Below are 18,511 nucleotides of genomic sequence, written 5' to 3'. Positions count from 1 at the left end.
CCCTCCTGCAAATGTATTCCTAGCCACTAGGAACCTCACCTTCACAGGCAATATTTTGGCTGTTGCAAGGGCGTGGAAACATCATAGGGGAGGAAGATGGGCAGAGAGGCAAAGGACAGTGGAAAGAACCTGTGCAAATCTGAGTGTGTTTCCTGAAGCAGCTTTCTCGTGCTTGACTCTGTAACATGCGTTTGTGCATTAGCCCTGCTGCTCAGAGGTCCAACCCTCTGGGAGAGCGTACCAGCAAGCTCCCAGAGGAGGTGGGCAAATGAAAGCTGCAGGAGACAGCTGGGGCAGAGGTAAACTCCACCATGAAGGGATGGGAAACGGGACACTCTTGAAGGGTAACGGGGCACACTAGCTACTGTTCTCAGATATTCTACCAGACACAGAGTGTGTTCAGTTTCTCTAACAAGGGGTGATTGCCACTGTACCCTTATAATTAAGCCTCCTCATCCATCAAGAGTGTGTTCACTCACTTGTGCATGCACAGAATGAATAAAACACAATTTCCTGAGGCCGGCCCGGTGGTGTAGTGGTTAAGGTTGCATGCTCTGCTTTTGCAGCCCGGGGTTTGTGGGTTTGAATCCCAGGTGCAGACCTAGCTCTGCTCATCAAGCCATGCTGTGGTGGCATCCCACATAAAATATAGGAAGATTGGCACAGATGTTAGCTCAGGGCCAATCTTCCTCACAAAAAAACTAAAAAACACAGTTTCTGAGTTTATTGGCCTCCATTAGCCAACAAACAAATTATGAGAACAAGACATTTGACAGGACATTGACACACTTAAGAGTGAGGTCTTTTTTCTTTATTTTTTTTTTGCATGTCCTAGGAAAGCACCTTCTATAAAAAGAGTAGCCTTTCGATAGTTACTAAATGAAAGAATGAATAAATAAATGGGTAAGCACACAACCCTTTAAAAAAGAAACCCATTTCTTTCTGTAAAATCCAGTTTGACCTTATAAAACCATGATTTACCACCTAATTTTTTAAAGACAGATTCTAAATGGGGAACAAATCTGATTTCGAAGCTCCTTGTATTACATATAGGATAATTTCACATAGGAAGCTCCTTGTGTTTCATATAGGATAATTGGTAATGATTGGCGTGCTGTTCAGTCACTGTCTATAAGTGTTTGACGAGCTGAGCATTTAGGAGTATATTTTTTGTTTTACAGTAACTGTGATCCCTTTGGGGAGGAAATACATCTCCAGTTCCAGAAATACATCTTCCAGGGTCATTTTCCTTCCTCATAAAGAAAGGAGTTCACTGTCGAGTAAGGTCGAGAAGTCTATGGGAGACGGGTTAAAAGCATGATGGATGATCTTTAAGAAAGAAATGAAATAAGGCTTCGCTCCACATCCTGAGCTGCCTTCTGCGGCAGTAGAGGCTGTGGGGCGAGCAATAAGCTAGATGCCTTTTTTTTTTCTGTCTAGTGATGCAGAGGGAGAGGAAATCAAAACTGCTCAGGCAGTTTTTCCCTCCACCAGTGCAGGAGAAATAGCATTTTCATTGATACCTGGTGCTCTGAGATTAGCAATTCTTTTCCATACAGATGCTCCTCTTGTATTTATTTCAAAGAAACATCATGAAACAGTATGAAAGCTGACATTAGGCAGAGAAAGGAAATAATTTTCCCTAGTTATAGAGCTTTCTTATAATTTCTTATTAATCACAGAGGGGAAGGACTCGCTCATCAGGGCACCATCTTTGATCACATCGGACGATTTATAGAGAGATGCTTTCGGCTGTGCTGATCCCCACCCTCTTGAGTTATGACTGTGTGAGGCAGACGCAGGGTGCTATGACCACCCCGGGTCATAAATATCACCACATGGTGCTGATGCAGCATTCAGAGGCTGGCTAGTCAGAACTGAGCATCAGTGGGGAGCCACGCAAGGGAGGTGGGCTCCAGGTCAGTCACTCACATTTGGGGAAGGCCTTCCACTGGGGATGTGGGTGAAATCCAGTGTTTATCTGCTTGCAGTCAAATGCTCCCAGCGTTGTTTCTGTGCCTTTAGGAATTTCCTAGCCCCACTTCAAACTCTCCATTCTCGAGAGGTTTCTACCAAGCATAACTTTTAAAATTTGTCTTGGTAGTTCCTTTGAGAATACAATTTCTAGACTAATTGAGCCCCACTCCTGAGTTGTAGTTTTGCCGTTTCTTAGCGGTTGTTAACCCAGCGAGGCTAATCCAGGCATCGGACTCACGTTTCAACAAGAATAGCTGCTCTTTTGTGTGTTACGGGGAGGGAGAGCTTTCAAGAGCAAGCTTTGCGTAAGCCACTGGAAAGAAAACTCAATTTTCTGTTGGAAAACTTCACTTTTTTAGAGTCATAGCCTCATTCAGGTCTTCATGTATAGCCCTAGTGATTTTTAAGTGTTCCATTACGGACAAAGCAAAAATGATTTCCTTTTCTTTTCCTGCTTTTTAATGTTTGTTACTTTTTTATTGGGTAAAATATCTTTAACTAAGTGTACAATCCAGTGGTGTTAAGTACGTTTACAATGTTGTGCAACCATCACCACTATCCGTATCCAGAACTTTCTCATCATCCCAAACAGAAACTTTGTACCCATGAAACAGCAACTCCCCACTCCCGCTTCCTGCAGGCCCTGGTGACCTCTACTCTGCTTTCTGTTACTGTGAATTTGCCTGTTCTAGATCCCTCGTATACCTGGAATTACACAACATTAGTCTTTTTGTGTCTGGCTTATTTCACGTAGCATGTTTTCCAGGTTTTCATTTTCTCTTTGATGCACAGTCCCTCCACAGCAGGTGAACCTCTCAGTTTGCTCAGTTTTCCAGCCAGTGGCAAGCAGCCCTTTTTAATTGCGTCTCTGTCATCACCTGCCATCGCCCTCTTTACCTCAAAGGAGAGAGAGGACTTAGGAATGGTATGTGGGCTGAGGCTGCCTGCAGTCTCCTGCTGCCGTTGACTGGATGGTCCATTTCACATTGAGCCTTCTCATGGATTTTTAGGCACTGATATTTATTCTCAGCCTGCATTTTTACAGCCCTTGCAAGAGCCAGGGTCAACAGGAATGGTGTGTTCAGAGGACTGACTTTTTAAAATCTCATTACACACTGATGTAAATGATGAAACATCCAGGTCAGTTGTATTTAAAATGAATTGTGAGATTTTACTGTGACATCTTAACACCTGATGTGCACCTTGTGACATAGACACCCCAATAAAAAGTAGAGAAAAACAATCAGTTATCTAGATTTTTTCAAATGTAGGGTTTTGGGTACCAGATTGCAAATGACCTGTGTGTTTTGTTCCATTTTGGTTTCCAGCTGACTGTTTAGAATCGTGTATAAGAAGCTCAAGTGTCCTGCCATCTCTTTTCTGACATTTTGACGATATCATCGTTGATTTCCCACATCGTTTTGCAATCTCTTCTGAGAACTTCTCAGAGAATATGATAAATAGCATGTCTTTGTGAGCCACATAGACAAGGAGTTAGCTGTGGTCAACTAGTAGTCTGTCTGGACTTCTAATTCCAACCAAGTGACAAATGTAATGATATCATCAGGCATAAAACAATATTAAATCACGTGTTTGCAATTTAATATTATTTGAAGAACATAATTCTGAGATGTTTTACATTGCCTGGGAAATGTGAAATTTGGAGGAAACCTAAAAATATGCAGTGTTCATTGGCACTTTATTGGGACATTTTGTTCAGGATGAGGATATCTTTTTCTCAGTGATGACAAAGGTTGTAGAATATTAAAATGAGTCCAAAGAGCGGGTCTCCAAATAATTATGATGCTAAAATTCATTCTATAGAGGAAGTTGTGGCAGTTTAACCTGGAAAGAAGAGGGACCTGAGATTCCTAACTCTCGAGTATTTGCCTGCCTATAATTAGGGGGTGACGTGAGTTTATTTTAGGGTGACTAAGAAGACGGAAGAGGAGACATTGATAAAAAAAAAAATTATTGTGTGATGCCACATAGACAGAATGAAGATTTTCTTGATTTTCGGAGTAGTTAATAAATACTATGAAAAGGTGGCAGAAAGGGGTTAAGGAAGCATTGTTGGGTATAGTAATTGAAGTTCTTTATTGTTCTTTAAATTCAAACCATTGTATTTATTGTATAGCCTCCTTGCAAGATAGTTTTTCACAATATATATTTCTATTCCTTGTACGGCAAGACTGTTTCTTCTCTTTATGGTGCTATAATAAAGAAGTTTTTTATTAAAATATATTTGACATATAATGTTGTGTAAATTTAAGATGTACATGTTATTTGATGCATTTGTATATTGTAATGTGATTGCCACTATAGCAATAGTTAGCACGTTTATTGCATCACATAATTATCATTTCTTTTTTGCAGAGGGAATAAATAAGATCTGGTCTCTTAGCAGGTTTGGTGATTATACTACAATATTGTTGTGTGTATTCACCAAAGTGTGCATTACATCTCCAGGACTGATTTGTCTACTAGTTGCAAGTTTGTACCCTTCAACAAGTTTTTGTTAATAATTTTAAGATCCCAGGTACCTAAGACTACTAACCTATCAAGCTAAACAGTCTCCTTTTATTTGTCATTTCTTGATTCTTCTTCTTCTTCTTTTTTTTTTTTTTTGGTAAAGAAGATTGGCTCTGAGCTAACATCTGTTGCCAGTCCTCCTCTCTTTTTCTTTTTGCTTAAGGAAGATGGTCCCTGAGCTAACATCTGTGCCAGTCTCCCTCTGTTTTGTATGTGGGATGCCGCCACAGCATGGCTTGATGAACAGTGTGTAGGTCCACACCCAGGATCCGAAACCACAAACCCCAGGCCGCCAAAGCAGAGTGTGCAAACTTAACCACTGTGCCTCCAGGGCAGCCCTCATTTCTTGATCCTTTAATATTTAAATAAATTGTATTTTGAATCTATCATATCTAAATTTGTAATATTTTGGAGTGTGATATTTGCCAAGAAATTACTCCAATCATTTTTTTTCTGATATAATTATTTTTCAAAGAATTAGCATACTTATAGTTCAACCAGGGGTTTTGACATTTTTGATAACTTCTTTAGTCTAAATAAAGAAATCTACATTTCTTTGATTTTTAAATGAACTTTTTACTGCATTTGATCAAATGATATGATGAGTAGAAGCAGTGTATGTAGTATCATTCTTGGAATCGGAGTGTTCCCAAGAATATACTAAATAAATGCCTTCTTATCTACCTGAGTAAATTAGTTTAGATATTTGACAAGAACTCTGCCATCAAAGGAAATAAATCAATAGAAGCAAACAAAAGCAACCATGAAAACGATGCAGGAAAGTTATCCTTTCTAAACCTTGAATATGTATGGTCAGCCCTATGCAGGAAACACAGCCTAGCTTTATGGTTGACGTGAGTTTCCTTTAGTAAAAGGAAGCTGGCCCGAGTGATTTGATTCTCTCGTTTATTTTTACTGAACGCTCCTCTGACCCTCAGCCGCAGTACAGAAAAGTGACGGATCCTTGGTCAGTTAAACAGTCTGTGTTACAGCTTCTGTGGAAAAGAGAGAGACAGAGAGAAACAGGGAGAGAGAGACAGAGAGAAACAGGGAGAGAGAGAGAGAGAAACAGAGGGAGACAGACAGAGAGAAACAGGGAGAGAGAGAGAAACAGAGGGAGACAGACAGAGAGAAACAGGGAGAGAGAGAGAGAGAGAAACAGAGGGAGACAGACAGAGAGAAACAGGGAGAGAGAGAGAGAAACAGGGAGAGAGAGACAGAGAGAGAAACAGGGAGAGAGAGACAGAGAGAAACAGGGAGAGAGAGACAGAGAAACAGGGAGAGAGAGAGAGAGAGAAAGACAGAGAGAGAAAGAGACTGAGAGAAAAAGAGAAACAGAGAGACAGAGATAAAAAAAGAGAGACAGAAACAGAGAGAAACAGGGAGAGAGAGAGAAGGACAGAGAGAGAGACAGAGAGAGATGGAATTCTCCTACCTTGCTAACAGCTTGACACTTTCCTTCTGGGAGCTGATCTTGGTGACTTACATAGGAGCTAATCATCTTTATTTTCTCAGGATTACTTTTTCTTTTAAATGAGGACCCCCTTTCCAACAGTCCTAAGAGTATCCATCCTCTCAGATTTTAGTCTCATGATGCTGAGCTGCCAAGTGCTCACAAATAATAGATGCAAATGTTGATGCCAATTATTGCATTTTACCCATAAAATTCATTTCTTTTCTTAAAATCAAAAACTCATCAAACTCCATTGACTCATTGAATGTTTGAACGAAGATGGTGAAGATACTGCAAAAACATTCTAAAGGCTCTGATTTCTTAGCAGATGGTTGAAAGTCTGCGTGCGTCGTGATGTCAGCCTCAAAAGTAATTCTAACCAAGCCCTCTGCCCTACACTTTGGACATTTTTCATTTAGTGTTTAACAGAGGTGCTTCTGTTTTCTTTAACATCAATTCTGTAGTTCTGGAATTCACTGTTAAGTGTGTAGCACCACAAGAAATAGTTATTTATTTATTCAATAGAAATTCTCAAAGCTTCAAAAAGGAGAAGATGAACCTATTTGCCTTCGACATACAGATGCTGGATTGCCCACATAATCCTGCTTGCTGCGCAGAAGGAACCCAGTCATTAATAAACTTAGCACCCACCTGCTAACTCTTTAATCTCCTTGGCACTAATTCATTGAAAAAAAAATCATTTTCTTTGCAGTTTTTCCTGAGTGACTCAGAGGAGACCATCCCTGCAACTGCCAATATATCAAACACAAGTCTTTCTGCCTCAAGTAATCAGGCAGCGATTCTGCGTGCGCAAAATTTGTTTTTCCTTCCGGTAAGAACATTTCATTCCTTATTATTGCTTCTGCTGTTTTCCTGGATGCTGTTAGCCTATTTAATGTCATGGTCTCCACTTTCTCATCTGTTCTAGAATTCTCTTTTCTTCTTTGATCTCAATACCTGAGTAGGTCCTGCCCAGTTAAACTGGCAGCTTTTGGAGAGGAGTCCTAACTGACTGGCACCCGTTTGATCCCGTTTGCATGCGCAGTGTCATTTTGATGCTCTTACAGATGACTCGCCTTTATTCTCTGAACTGCTACATTGTATAGCATGTATCCCAGCACTTACATTCAATTACATGTTACTGAATTTCTGGGTTCGTTGCCTAGAGATTTTGCTAATTGTTTCAGTGAATTAGTGTTAGCTCCCTGACTGCACTGTCAGGGACCACGTCTCAGATTTCTGCCACTCCTTTGGCTGCAAATACTGTACAGTGATTATATCCTCAATAATCCTTACTCACTGACTCATTTTCACCAATGTCCAAGAGGGCCTAGGTTGAAATTTCAAAACTTATGAACACATGGGTCTTTTAAGTGAAAAGAGGCAAATCAGTTATTTACTGCTGAGTAACTTCTTTCTTCCATGAATTGTTTGTGCAAAAAAATGTGTTTTGATAATCTCCCTTTCATTTTTTGAGTAATCATCTACAAGTAGCAGGCATTATTTGAGTTTCTGTCTCACACAGTTTTGAGAGTAATAAATAAACTTTTTAGGGGACTGAAATTGGTAATTTAATGTGTATACTTTTAAAATTCCCTACTGGTTCTTTAAACCCCATTAGCTGTGGCGATGAGATCTCCTTTCCTCACTCCTTTCATTAATTTGTTCCCCTGACTTCTGGCTTTGACAGTTTTTCCCATCTTGCCATTTCAGTTTCCTGGGGAGCTCACAGCTCTGTGTACAGAGTGTAGGGGGTTCTGGTGTGTTTCAGAGGCAAGCTGACCAGGGTCCATGGGAATGTCCCTATGGCCTCCGGAAGAGAGGATGGCGTGGGCTTCATGCCTTATCAAAGGGGTCCTGCCTTCATTTTTGGCATTAAACCCCATGAGGAGTCGACATCATCTTTTCTATTTTAGTTATGTGAAAAGTGAGAGACAGGATTCGTGATGAAGATTTATTGGCTGTGATCTCTGTGGGCAATTTGGAGCCACCTTCTTTAGAGAAAGATTTAAACTAACTGTGTGGTCTCGCTCTTCCTCCTTGAAGAGATGGCATCACATGCACGTGGTCCATAGGCCAGCGGAGGGAGAGAGCACCTCCAGGCGCCCCATGCTGCACTCATATCGCACTGTGTCTGGTGGTTTAAAGTAAAGATGCGTTTTCACAGGAAAGAGAAGTGTAGCTGGCAAAGCATGTTTTTAAATGCTTCCATCTAATATTGTGGGGTAGAACAGCTCACCATGCTTGGCACCACTAAAGGCAATGAGGTAATCCTTCTGAATTTCATTTAGGTAAGTCTGTACGATACCTTATTTTCAAAAGAAGGAAATCATTAGAAACCCAAGATGGGAGAGGTAATGTTTACACAACCTGAAAAGATTCTGAAAAAATACACAAAAGACTCTTTAAAATCAAGATCAGACTTCGTCAACAGACAACTATTGTTCCAATAATAAGTCCTCAGAAAGAGGATTATGGTGAGCTTTGCCAAGGAAACCCCGAGAGTTCATGTACTGTCTGTACAGAAACTGTGTTATTAACTGGCAGGTTTAGGAGTCCCAAAGGAGCCTGGGAACATCCTGGTTCCCCCCTTCACAGATAGAAAGGAACATCAGGAAAGCTGTTCTGTGGATGTGCGTAATGTAAGCATTATTCCTCTCAACCCCCGTCCCGTGATATCTGAGCCTGACAAGGGAGTGGGGAGAGCTGTCCACATTCACTGCTGCAGGTGGAATAAAGTTATGTAACACTTCCTAATGATAACTTATAATAGTCATCAAAAAGCATAAATACACACATACTTTTTACCCTGCAATGCTAATTTTGGAAATTAATTTTAAAGGTGCAAAGATTTAGCTACAAAGGTATTCATCAAAGTGTTTAGATAACATCAACAACAGAAAAGAAAGAAGAAGAAAGCAAACAACCTAAGAGTTAGAATAGATTTAATTGTTTGGATAAATTCTGTTATAAACGTACAATAAAATTATATCCAACCATTACAAAAGATATTGCAGAAAAATATTTAATGACACAGAAGTATATGTTCGTGGTGTTATTAGTTGAAAGTATCATTTAAAAACATTCCAAACAGTATGATCCCAATTTTCTAAAATAATAATGCCAAGAATAAGTAGCAAAAAAAAGGCTGGAAATATGTATATCAAAAATAATTAATGGTGGCTCAAGTTGGATGTTGCAGGTTATAGAAGACCCTTATTTTTATGTGTCCTTTGTATATTTCTTAATTTTTAACATCAGTTGTATTTCAGTAGCAGAAAACAAAGTTATTATAAAATGTCCAACAAAATGAACCCTAAAAGATCTTTGCCATGTCGGCACTTCACATTCCACCAGGCATTTGTATCGTTTCATCCACAAAACTACCCTGTGAGGTAGATAGGATTGGAATTCCCATTTTCCAGCTGTGGAAACTGAGGCCAAAAGAGACTCGAGTAAACTACCTAAGATAACAGTGGCTATTCCCTTGGCGTTAAAATGCAAGTCTATTTCATCAAACAACTATATTGAAAGTGTTAATAACTACATTAACTCATATTAACTTAGTTAACTTCATATTAATATTATTAAACTATGTTACTTGGTAATTAAAATAATAATTACTAATTAAAATAATAGTTAATTTTAAATTAATATTAGCTTAATTAACTGTGTTAACTAATAATTACATTAGCTGTATCAAAACTATGTTGCAAATAAGGTTACTAGTAATTAGATCCTAATAGAGGTCAGTTCGCTCGCCTACAGCCAGAACTCCTGACCGACTGGCACTCTCCCTGGGCGGCTGCATCCTTAGGAGGAACAGCTGACCCTCAGGGCTGCCAGCCAGGCCTTCTCATGTTATTCTCCCTTATTCACGCATCCCTCTGTCGCTATCTGTAGCTTCCCACCCTGTCTTTAATGAAGTCCCAGATCACCTTGTGCACGGCCTCCAAGCATTCTGGAAAGGCTATTTAATACAAAACAGACTAAAAAGCTACTTTCCATTAGCAAGTATATTTTAGTAGATGTTCCTGAAATGTGAAAATTTTTTAAAAGCCTGAGAATGAATTTTAAAATGTGAAATCATAGGCATGTTTGTATAGGTATTGGCGCATATTTGAAACCAGGAGTATTGCAGGAAACCTTTACAGTCCATTCCCAACCCCCTGGAAATACACATGCACACTCTGATACACACTCTCATCTAAGGGGCCCATTATTCTGCTTTTCATACGGTTAAGCTGAACTGGTTGATAGCTTTCATTCTAATAATGGGTTTCAAACATAATTTTAGCAGCAGAATCCTTTGTAAAACCCAATCTTACAAAGAGCCCCAGTTTATAATAATAATAGCAGAGTTTATCTAGCCTCCCATGGGCCAGATACTGTTCTGAGCTCTGTACTTATCTTATTTCACCTTCACAACAATTCTTCAGAGTGGATGCTATCCTCTTCCCCACCTCGAGTCCCTCGTGCGGGGTGCAGGATTGCTTTAATTGTTCAGCAAGCTGCTTCGGGGAACAGGTGGGACAGACTCTGAATGGGGCCTTGCCCACTGCAGTTCCCAAGGCAGCTCCATGGCTTTGAAGGAACAGTTTCCTTCTACTAGTGACCATCAACTAAGACACTAGCAGGTTATAAACCAGGGCTCTCAACCTCTTTGCGGCGAAGGCCTTATTTTCATTTTGTTTTGTTTTTTCAGTTTCCAATTTGTGGATTGATACTTTAGAAAAATAGAATGGTGAATTAGCAGAAAAATGTACTAAAAAAGAAGACGTACAAAATGCAAGCTTGTGTTTTATTGGCTTCAGCAGAAACAAGCCCACCCTGTCAGACTGTTAGGAGGTTCCTCAGCAGGGCTCCCAGGCCTGCGGGGCCCTCCCTGGGCATCTGCAGAGCTCCCTGGTCTGCTGCCAGCGGCTGTCCCCAGCCCTGGTGTGTGTTGTGTCACTGAGCCCTCACACCTGCCCTCACAGCTGGATACTTAATAACTTATCTAAGGTAACAGTGGCAGAACTGTGGGTAAATACAGGCTGGTTTCAAAGCACTCGCTTCCTCTCTTCCCTTTCTGCTTCAGGGAGCAGTGAATGCTGCCCGTCTGCTCTCTCACAGCTCTCTCGATTCTGTCATTCTGTCGATTCTCCACTCTGCCAGCCAGAAGAGTCCCGTCAGGACACACTCTCTCCTCTCCTCTCCTCCTCTTCCTAGTCAGGTTGTGGGTGCGAGCGGTAGTCAGAACAGTGGAGAACTGACATCAAGTAGGTAATTTTGGGCAAAGAATTTGTGCTTTCCACACTCACCATTCCTTAAAATGCTGCCTCGTGTAGCGCACTCTTGCCCGGGAACGCTTGACTTCCCCAAGAGTGACGCAGTTGACGTGTGATCCGTGGGGAACTGCTCGTCTTCCCTTTGAAGCTGACGCGCCCGGTGCAGTCCTCCGCAGTCCGGGCTCTGTATGAGTTCCTGCAAGGGTGCCTCTGACAGAGAACGAAGCTGCAGCTCGTTTTTCAACTTCCTCTCTTCCCCAAGAACAAGACTGATGAGCTAATATCCGTGGCCCTCCAGATAGCTTACTGCGGGTGACCTCAGCTGGGGTAATGAAAGTAAGAGCTGGAAGGACAAAAATGAGCCGTTTACACATGGCTCATTCCATACATTGAAGCTAAAATCGAGTAGCTTGCACAGTGGGCTATTTTTTAAAGATAGAGCTGAATCAAACATCCATCAGATCTATGTTTTATTAAAATTATTAAGCTTTATTGAATGCTGCTTCTGCTCCAGGAATGCTAAGGGAGGCGCATAACCACTTGTTCATAAAAACTTCCCCATGTAGCAAATAAGGCTCTGGGAGAAGAGCAACCATTCTCATTTAGTGAGTCTGTCGCAGCTTACAGGGCCCTGGGCTCCAAGCTTCGTTGTTCTGCTTCAGTGACCTACAAAGGACATTATGACCCTCATTTTACAAATGAAGACACTGACACAGGCGAGGTAGTTCACCTGCCTAAAGTAACCCAACTAAGGAGGGATTGAAACGGGACTGAATCCAGGGCTATCCTTTCTGGTAAATAATGGTCAATAGTGAGAAAAGTGCTAACACAGGGTGGGCCTGCCGGCTGCTTCCTGTGAACTGCAAAACATAGAATGTGCCAGCATCTTCCCATTTCTTCAGGTGCCTGTCTGCTTCCAGGATATTCTTGATTCATCCTTCTCAAAGCTTTTAGTTTTTTAAATCCTTTCTGTTTTAGATAGTCCTGACACACAATGTCTCTTTCGATAAAATGCCTAGGCTGTCTTATACTTTTAATAGAACTACTTGTAATGATTTATTCCTCTTAATGAATTGAATAATTGAAAGACCAAAAAGGATTCTATGTACTATCATTGTTTTTTTAAATCTGTAAATGTGTAGGAAGTTACATTGTTTTTATTTTCAAGAAGCTCATGGCATTTGCTTATAATAACTTGTCTTCGATATAGTTTTTCTATTACTTCTGAAAAGTATTTGGCAATACGCATGATTATTTTTTATTAAACACGTGATGCTGGGTCAGCAAGCCAGGTAGTGAGTAATTCTTTTCTTAATCAAATGTGTTCAGGCATTTAGCACTGGATCAAAGAGGGGAAAAAGACACGTGCTTTCACAGCCAGTTTATAGGTCGACCACATGAGCTTAGCGGTGGTCCCCCACTGTCATTGCTTCAGCGTTTCTCAGCGGAGATCCTGACTGTTCACCTGATGTGTTTCTCTCCTCCAGTACTTTATCTACAGCTGCATTCTGGGATTGATCTCCTGTTCGGTTTTCCTGCGGGTGAATTATGAGTTGAAAATGTTGATCATGATGGCCGCATTGGTGGGCTACAATACCATCCTCCTTCACACTCACGCCCACGTCCTGGATGACTACAGCCAGGTCTTATTCGAGAGGTAACCAGCTTCCTGGTCTTTCTCCTTACTTTCATTCTTTTATGGGATGTTGATAACATGTGTGTTGAGTTAAGTGCATATTAGCAATATCATTGTCATTGGTAATCATTGTGTGAGACTTTCTTTGAAATGATGGTTCAGGAGGATAATGTGTGTTTTTATTATAGATTACATAGACTATGTATTAGCATATACACTTAGAAGATAAGAAGTAGTTTAGTGGACTTGTGATATAATCTATACTATATTGATAAGAATAATCTAGGGTTTCCCACCCTTAGCATCATTGATATTTTGGACCAAATAATTTTCTGTTGCACAGTGGGGGGTGCTGTCCTGAGCATTGTGGGTGAGTTAGCAGCACCCCTGGCCTCTTCATACTAGATGCCAGACACAATCTCCCCACCCCAAGTCATGACAACCAAAAATGCCTCGGACATTGCCCTGCGGGGCCAAATGGCCCACCTGTTGAGAACAATTAAATTGATATACACAAAAATACTGGAAAATCAATGGTTACATTCTCAAGTTATAGCGCTGAATTTCTTCTTGGAGATTTCCTGAAATACTCTGTTTGGGGAGAGTGTTATCAACTGTGGCAATTCTCTGCTCTGTAAAGAAATTGACTTCCAAGATAAGATAAGATTGTGTTTACTCTCCCAGCCTTAGGACTGGATGCTGCGAGAATGTTCCTCTCAGGTCACTCACTCAGGTTTATAAAAGGTTTCCTGTGATCAAATTACTTCCATGAGCTTATGATGAATATTTATTCCCTGCTTGAAAAAAGAGTTTTAATCCTTACGATGTTCTCCATCTCACATCTTAATAGCAAAACAACATTTTATATCAACTATTAGGTTTATTTCTGGACCCACCAGGCTTCAAATTTTTTCTATGAGCGCTTTGCATAATCTTCCATAATGTTTCTATATTTCTTTTAACATGAAATAAATGCCTTTAGTGTTTGCATAGATTTATTGTTCCAGAAAGATGGTTTGTGTTGAGAGCACATGGCCACTTACTTCTCCCTTGGAGGCCCAGCGTCAAGAACGGGGGGAACCTCACTGTGTAAACGTTTCTGACCAATAAGAATACTTTTAGAAACACAACTGCAATGCATTTTCTGCATCTAATTTAATTTCCGTTATCATCCACACCATGAAATCCTAATAATCTGTAATCAAGCTTAGGGTAGTGGAGTTGCAAAAATGTATAATTGCATTAAGGAAATTTTATGGTTCCTTTGCCAAGATGAGAATGAAATCAGAAGTTAATTTTCCAATAAATTCTCAAAATCTCCAGCCAAACATGCTTTAATATTTCTCTACTGTATCCAGAGAGCCTGTATCAAATCCCTAAGTAAATGTAGTATTACCGATTTTTACGTGCAACTGATGATGCTACTAAATTTTCCTTTATTAAATTTAAAGCTCCTGAATATGTTACACATCCGAAACAAAAGAAGAAATTAGATTAGCGTGTTTCTGATGGGGAGAGAATGACTTCTGGGGATCTGAAAGAGACACCCCATCTCTGATTAGAACCCCAACAGCAGGAATGTGGTTATTTGTTTGAGGAAGAGGAGTTTTTACGTTCAGAGCCCTGTCATTTCATTCAAGGCCTTCTATGTTTGCTCTCTTGGTTTCAAGGTTTGTAATAACCTTAGAGCTATGGAGGGCCGACATGAGGAGCCTCAGGGCCCCGCCTTCACTTCCATTCTCTCCAGGAGGGGTGCGTTCCTAATCTTGACCGTAAGATTCTGGCCCTTCCAGACCTGATTCCTGCACGAGCTCCCACAATGTTCCCAGAAGGAGTCCTCTGCTGAAAGATGAATATTACTAACATAATAGCATAATATCTCAAAGTTAACAAGTTTTCTTACTATCAGGTTAAATCTACCCCTAAATGAGAGAGCCTTATGAATGGAAGTTTCAAATTCCCTCCTGCTGTCTCCAGCCTCAGTGTATGTTTGATATAACCCTGCAACTCCTGCCAGAGCCAAAACTGATCACTGTCAATGTTTTCTTTCTTTTTTCTGAGATTCAAGAGATTCTCCCATCAAACGACTGATAAAGGTTCCCTCATCCTTTGCCTGGTTTGTTGATGCTGACACAACTCTGTCAGACATGAAACCAGGGTCCTTAAAAAAAACTCACTGATCTGGGATGAACATCCTTGAGAGTGAACATCTAAGTCCCAAAGCCAGAGCCCAAGTTCAAGGAGGGAGCCGGCTTCCAGGAGCGACAGGCAGCACCTCCGTTTCTGACCAAGCTCTTGTGTGTCATTGAAGTCATGTGCTTGGTCCCGTCCTTTTCTGACTTATTTCTGGTCACTCCATCCTTGCCTCCCTTTTCACTCCTGGTTTCCTGGTCCTTGCTCTGGTCTTCTTTCTGGGACCCAGGCTTGGCTGTGGCATTGATGTCCTTGCTGCCCACCTTGGCTTCTGGACTGGCCTTCATCAGCACTGACCACTCCCAGTAGACCTATGCCCAGCTTCTGGCTTTTACTGATGGGTGTGCCTGAGAACTGAGCAGCCCTCCCGCCTGAAAAGGTGAAGAGTATCACCCCTGGAGGAGTCGGTTGGGGCCTCTGTTGTCTTCTAGCCCCTTTTCTGTGATGCATATGCTGGGGACTTTAATAGACACTCTAGAATCAAGGAAAGAGCAGGTCTGAACCAGGTACCACTGCGGTATCCACAGTGCCTACAGCTGAGCCAGGCATCTAGTAAGTAGGTGCTCAATAGACCTCTGTTGAATGAATGAATAAAAGCAAGGTGTGCTCCTGAATAATCAGAAGAGCCCAAATACTGGCAGTAATGAAATGTCTCACCTCACCTGCTTCCCTGGAGGCAGAGGCTGCTTGAAGTTGTGTCTGTTCAGTATCAGCACCAGTTTTTGTTTATATCCTAATTTTCAAGAGGAAGTCTGGAGAGGGCATCTCTCTTTATAAGGCAGTGCTGGGCCATCTTCTGCACACACGGTTTGGATGGCGTTAAGAGTTCACCATGTTTGATGTTTCAGGGGCCATTTCTGAGCCAAATTTGACGTTGATAATAGATGAGCCAACAAGATGGTGCAAACCAATAGGGAATTTTTGCCAACAGGGTTAGCAAAGAACAGAGGAAAAATAGGTGCTAGAAAAACTCCAGGTCAATGAATAGTTCAGAAAATCACATCAGATATTCTCATGAATGTGGAAAGCCAACTTCTTAGGAGAGAAAAAGAAGACTACTTTGAGAGAGTGTGCCATTAAAAATCCATTCGAATGGAGGCCAGCAATGTCCCAGTCCTTAATATTACCTGCCATTATGTGATTCTGATAAGTCACCTTGTGGTGAAGGAAGCTCGGAAGTGTCTGGTGTTTAGAAGATCCAGAACAAGATGTCTCCTAATTCTTTGGCATTTACAGCAGTCCTCCATCTTGACTGTGAGGACAAAATGTTTTGCTGAACCGATCGATAACCATTCCAGTTCCAGTCCGTGACACTGTCTCCCAAAGCTCTCAGCCTTTGCTGTCCAGGACGAGTGCTCTTCACGGTGATGGTGATGTTGATGACCATTGATAGTGCTGCCAGCTGTTTTTGTTTTGAAGACACTTCCCTGTCCCATGACAAAGGCTTGTTACAGAGTCTGCAAAAAGTTGTCAGATTTTTCCCAAGAGTTTTTTTCTTGCAGAACTGAAAAGTCTCATGGGATGAGTGTTACATTTCCTGTGAACCCAGCCATTATGTTAATTCACCTGAATGCTGGAAATGCACCTCTAATTCCAGAGAGGTGTGAAGGATGGAGAGTTTGACAGAGGGATAACAAGGAGGCCGGTAGACTTACCAGCTCTGTTTGGGCACTTAGCCTAAGAAAACAAATACTCAGTGGACAGCCAATAAATAAGGTGCATAAATAAGTAGCAGCCATATCCAGTGCCCAATCATTCAGAAGCTCTGGGTTGTTGCTGGTAGAAATGTCTGCGTAATTTTGACTTATGACGTTGGCAACAGCTACCATTCCAGGACGACAATGGAGATGCTCCAATGAGCATATATCTCTGCGAACCATAAGTTAAGTGCCTTCAGCATGGAATTGTTCCACTTTCCCTGTGTCTCACGGAAAACCCAGTGGCTAGAATTCGAGATACTGTGACGTATTTTGATGACGTCCCAACTTGGGATCATCTGATAATGAGCTCACTGAAAGTCTCGAGGAAGAACGGCAGCCTTAATCACGTTCGGGAGAAAGTCAGGGCAGCATTGCACATCTGCCCCGGGGTGAGAGTCGGGGGGTATTCCAAAGCACTTGAAATTTCTTTCAATTCTCCTCTTTTAAGTTAAAAATGTACTCCACATTTGCATTCTAATCTCTAGTATATCCAAGTTAATACTGGAAAGATTTTAAGTTACTTTCAAATTAAATGTCTCAACTTTCCCTCCCCTGCCTATTTCCACCCTGTGCCATCTCCAGAAAGTAAGGACACACATGTTTCTCTGTGGCTGACACCCACAAGCAGCAGAGCTGGGAGGTACAGTAAGGAGGTAGGTAGTCTGAGCTGCCCAATTTAACCAAAAAAGCAAGTCATCCTAGAGCTACTCAAATGCTCCACAGCTTTCTTTTCTTCTATAAAAAGCAACCATTAGTGAGCTGCTTTGTTATCTAACCTCAAAAAGAAAGTACCCTGTGATTTGGATCCACCTGCAGGCAGATACTCAATTTGTAGGTTGTTTTGTTTTGTTTGATTTCAGAGTGAGAGGAGAAAGGAGATTTCACAGAACCTGTGCCCATGGACTCTATAGAATACATACTCTTATCATCAGTTCTTCAGTTGATGATGCTAAAGCTGTGCACAGCCCCACAGCGTCTTATCGCACGGGTGTACCAATTGCTTTCTTCTTAAAATCACTCTTCTGTGCAGATTGAAACCACGATTGCAGTAATCAGGGAACATGGTTATCTCCACAGCAGAGGGCCAGCGCTCCCTCTCCAGACCCACTTTTATCACCTCTCCTGACCTGCAGCCGCCTCCAGGGCTTTTTTCTAGGCAGGAGCCTTTCCCTTATTATGTTAGTCTGTTTGCAGTCCCAGAATGTCTTGCTTGGCATTTATGAATCCCACTCTGAAAAAGCATGAGGCTTTGAGCTGTCTGTCCTTGGATGACGTTGGGCCACTTTCCTTGGAAGTTCACATAGAATTCCATTGAATCTCTGTCCATCCAGGGGAGGAAAGAATGTCTGGAAATGAGACTCCTTAGGTTTCAAACCAACACAGTTATTTGTCCACTCATTCATTTGTTTTTAAAACACACTCTTATTGAACACCTTTTATATGCCAGACCTGATTGCTGGAGTCTGAGCATACAGAGATGAATAAAATATAGTCTCTTTTCTCATGAAGATCATGAAAGCTCTCTATAAGAAAATCCTGCTTCACCAGAAGACCAAAAGGAGACTTCTCGGGTAATTTGGTGAAGTTCATACAGCATACCCAGGAAATGGGTGAACACATCGGCTGGGAGCAGCATTAGGTGGCCCAGAGTTGACTCTAATATTGGAAAGACTTTGAAGAACCATGGAGATTCAGAAGCGCAGGAGAGGAGTGATATCAGCATCATGACAGAATAAGATGTCCCCTGTTT

General features: G+C 41.4%; 1 protein-coding gene across 3 annotated transcripts in view; it reads left to right on the top strand.

The window, feature by feature from the left end:
• The window catches only part of ADCY2 (adenylate cyclase 2), a 404,137-nt gene that overhangs the window by 344,788 nt on the left and 40,838 nt on the right, over positions 1-18,511 (top strand). For all 3 annotated transcript variants that reach the window (XM_070587228.1, XM_070587227.1, XM_070587229.1), the window contains exons 17-18: positions 6,675-6,794; positions 12,720-12,889. In XM_070587228.1, the coding sequence (XP_070443329.1) occupies positions 6,675-6,794; positions 12,720-12,889 (290 nt within the window). The remainder of the gene's footprint in view (positions 1-6,674; positions 6,795-12,719; positions 12,890-18,511) is intronic.

Source organism: Equus przewalskii, chromosome 20 (genome assembly GCF_037783145.1).
Source record: "Equus przewalskii isolate Varuska chromosome 20, EquPr2, whole genome shotgun sequence".
Lineage (NCBI taxonomy): Eukaryota > Metazoa > Chordata > Mammalia > Perissodactyla > Equidae > Equus > Equus przewalskii.
The sequence above is the reverse complement of the archived record's forward strand: the minus strand, read 5'-3'. Positions and strand labels throughout refer to the sequence as shown.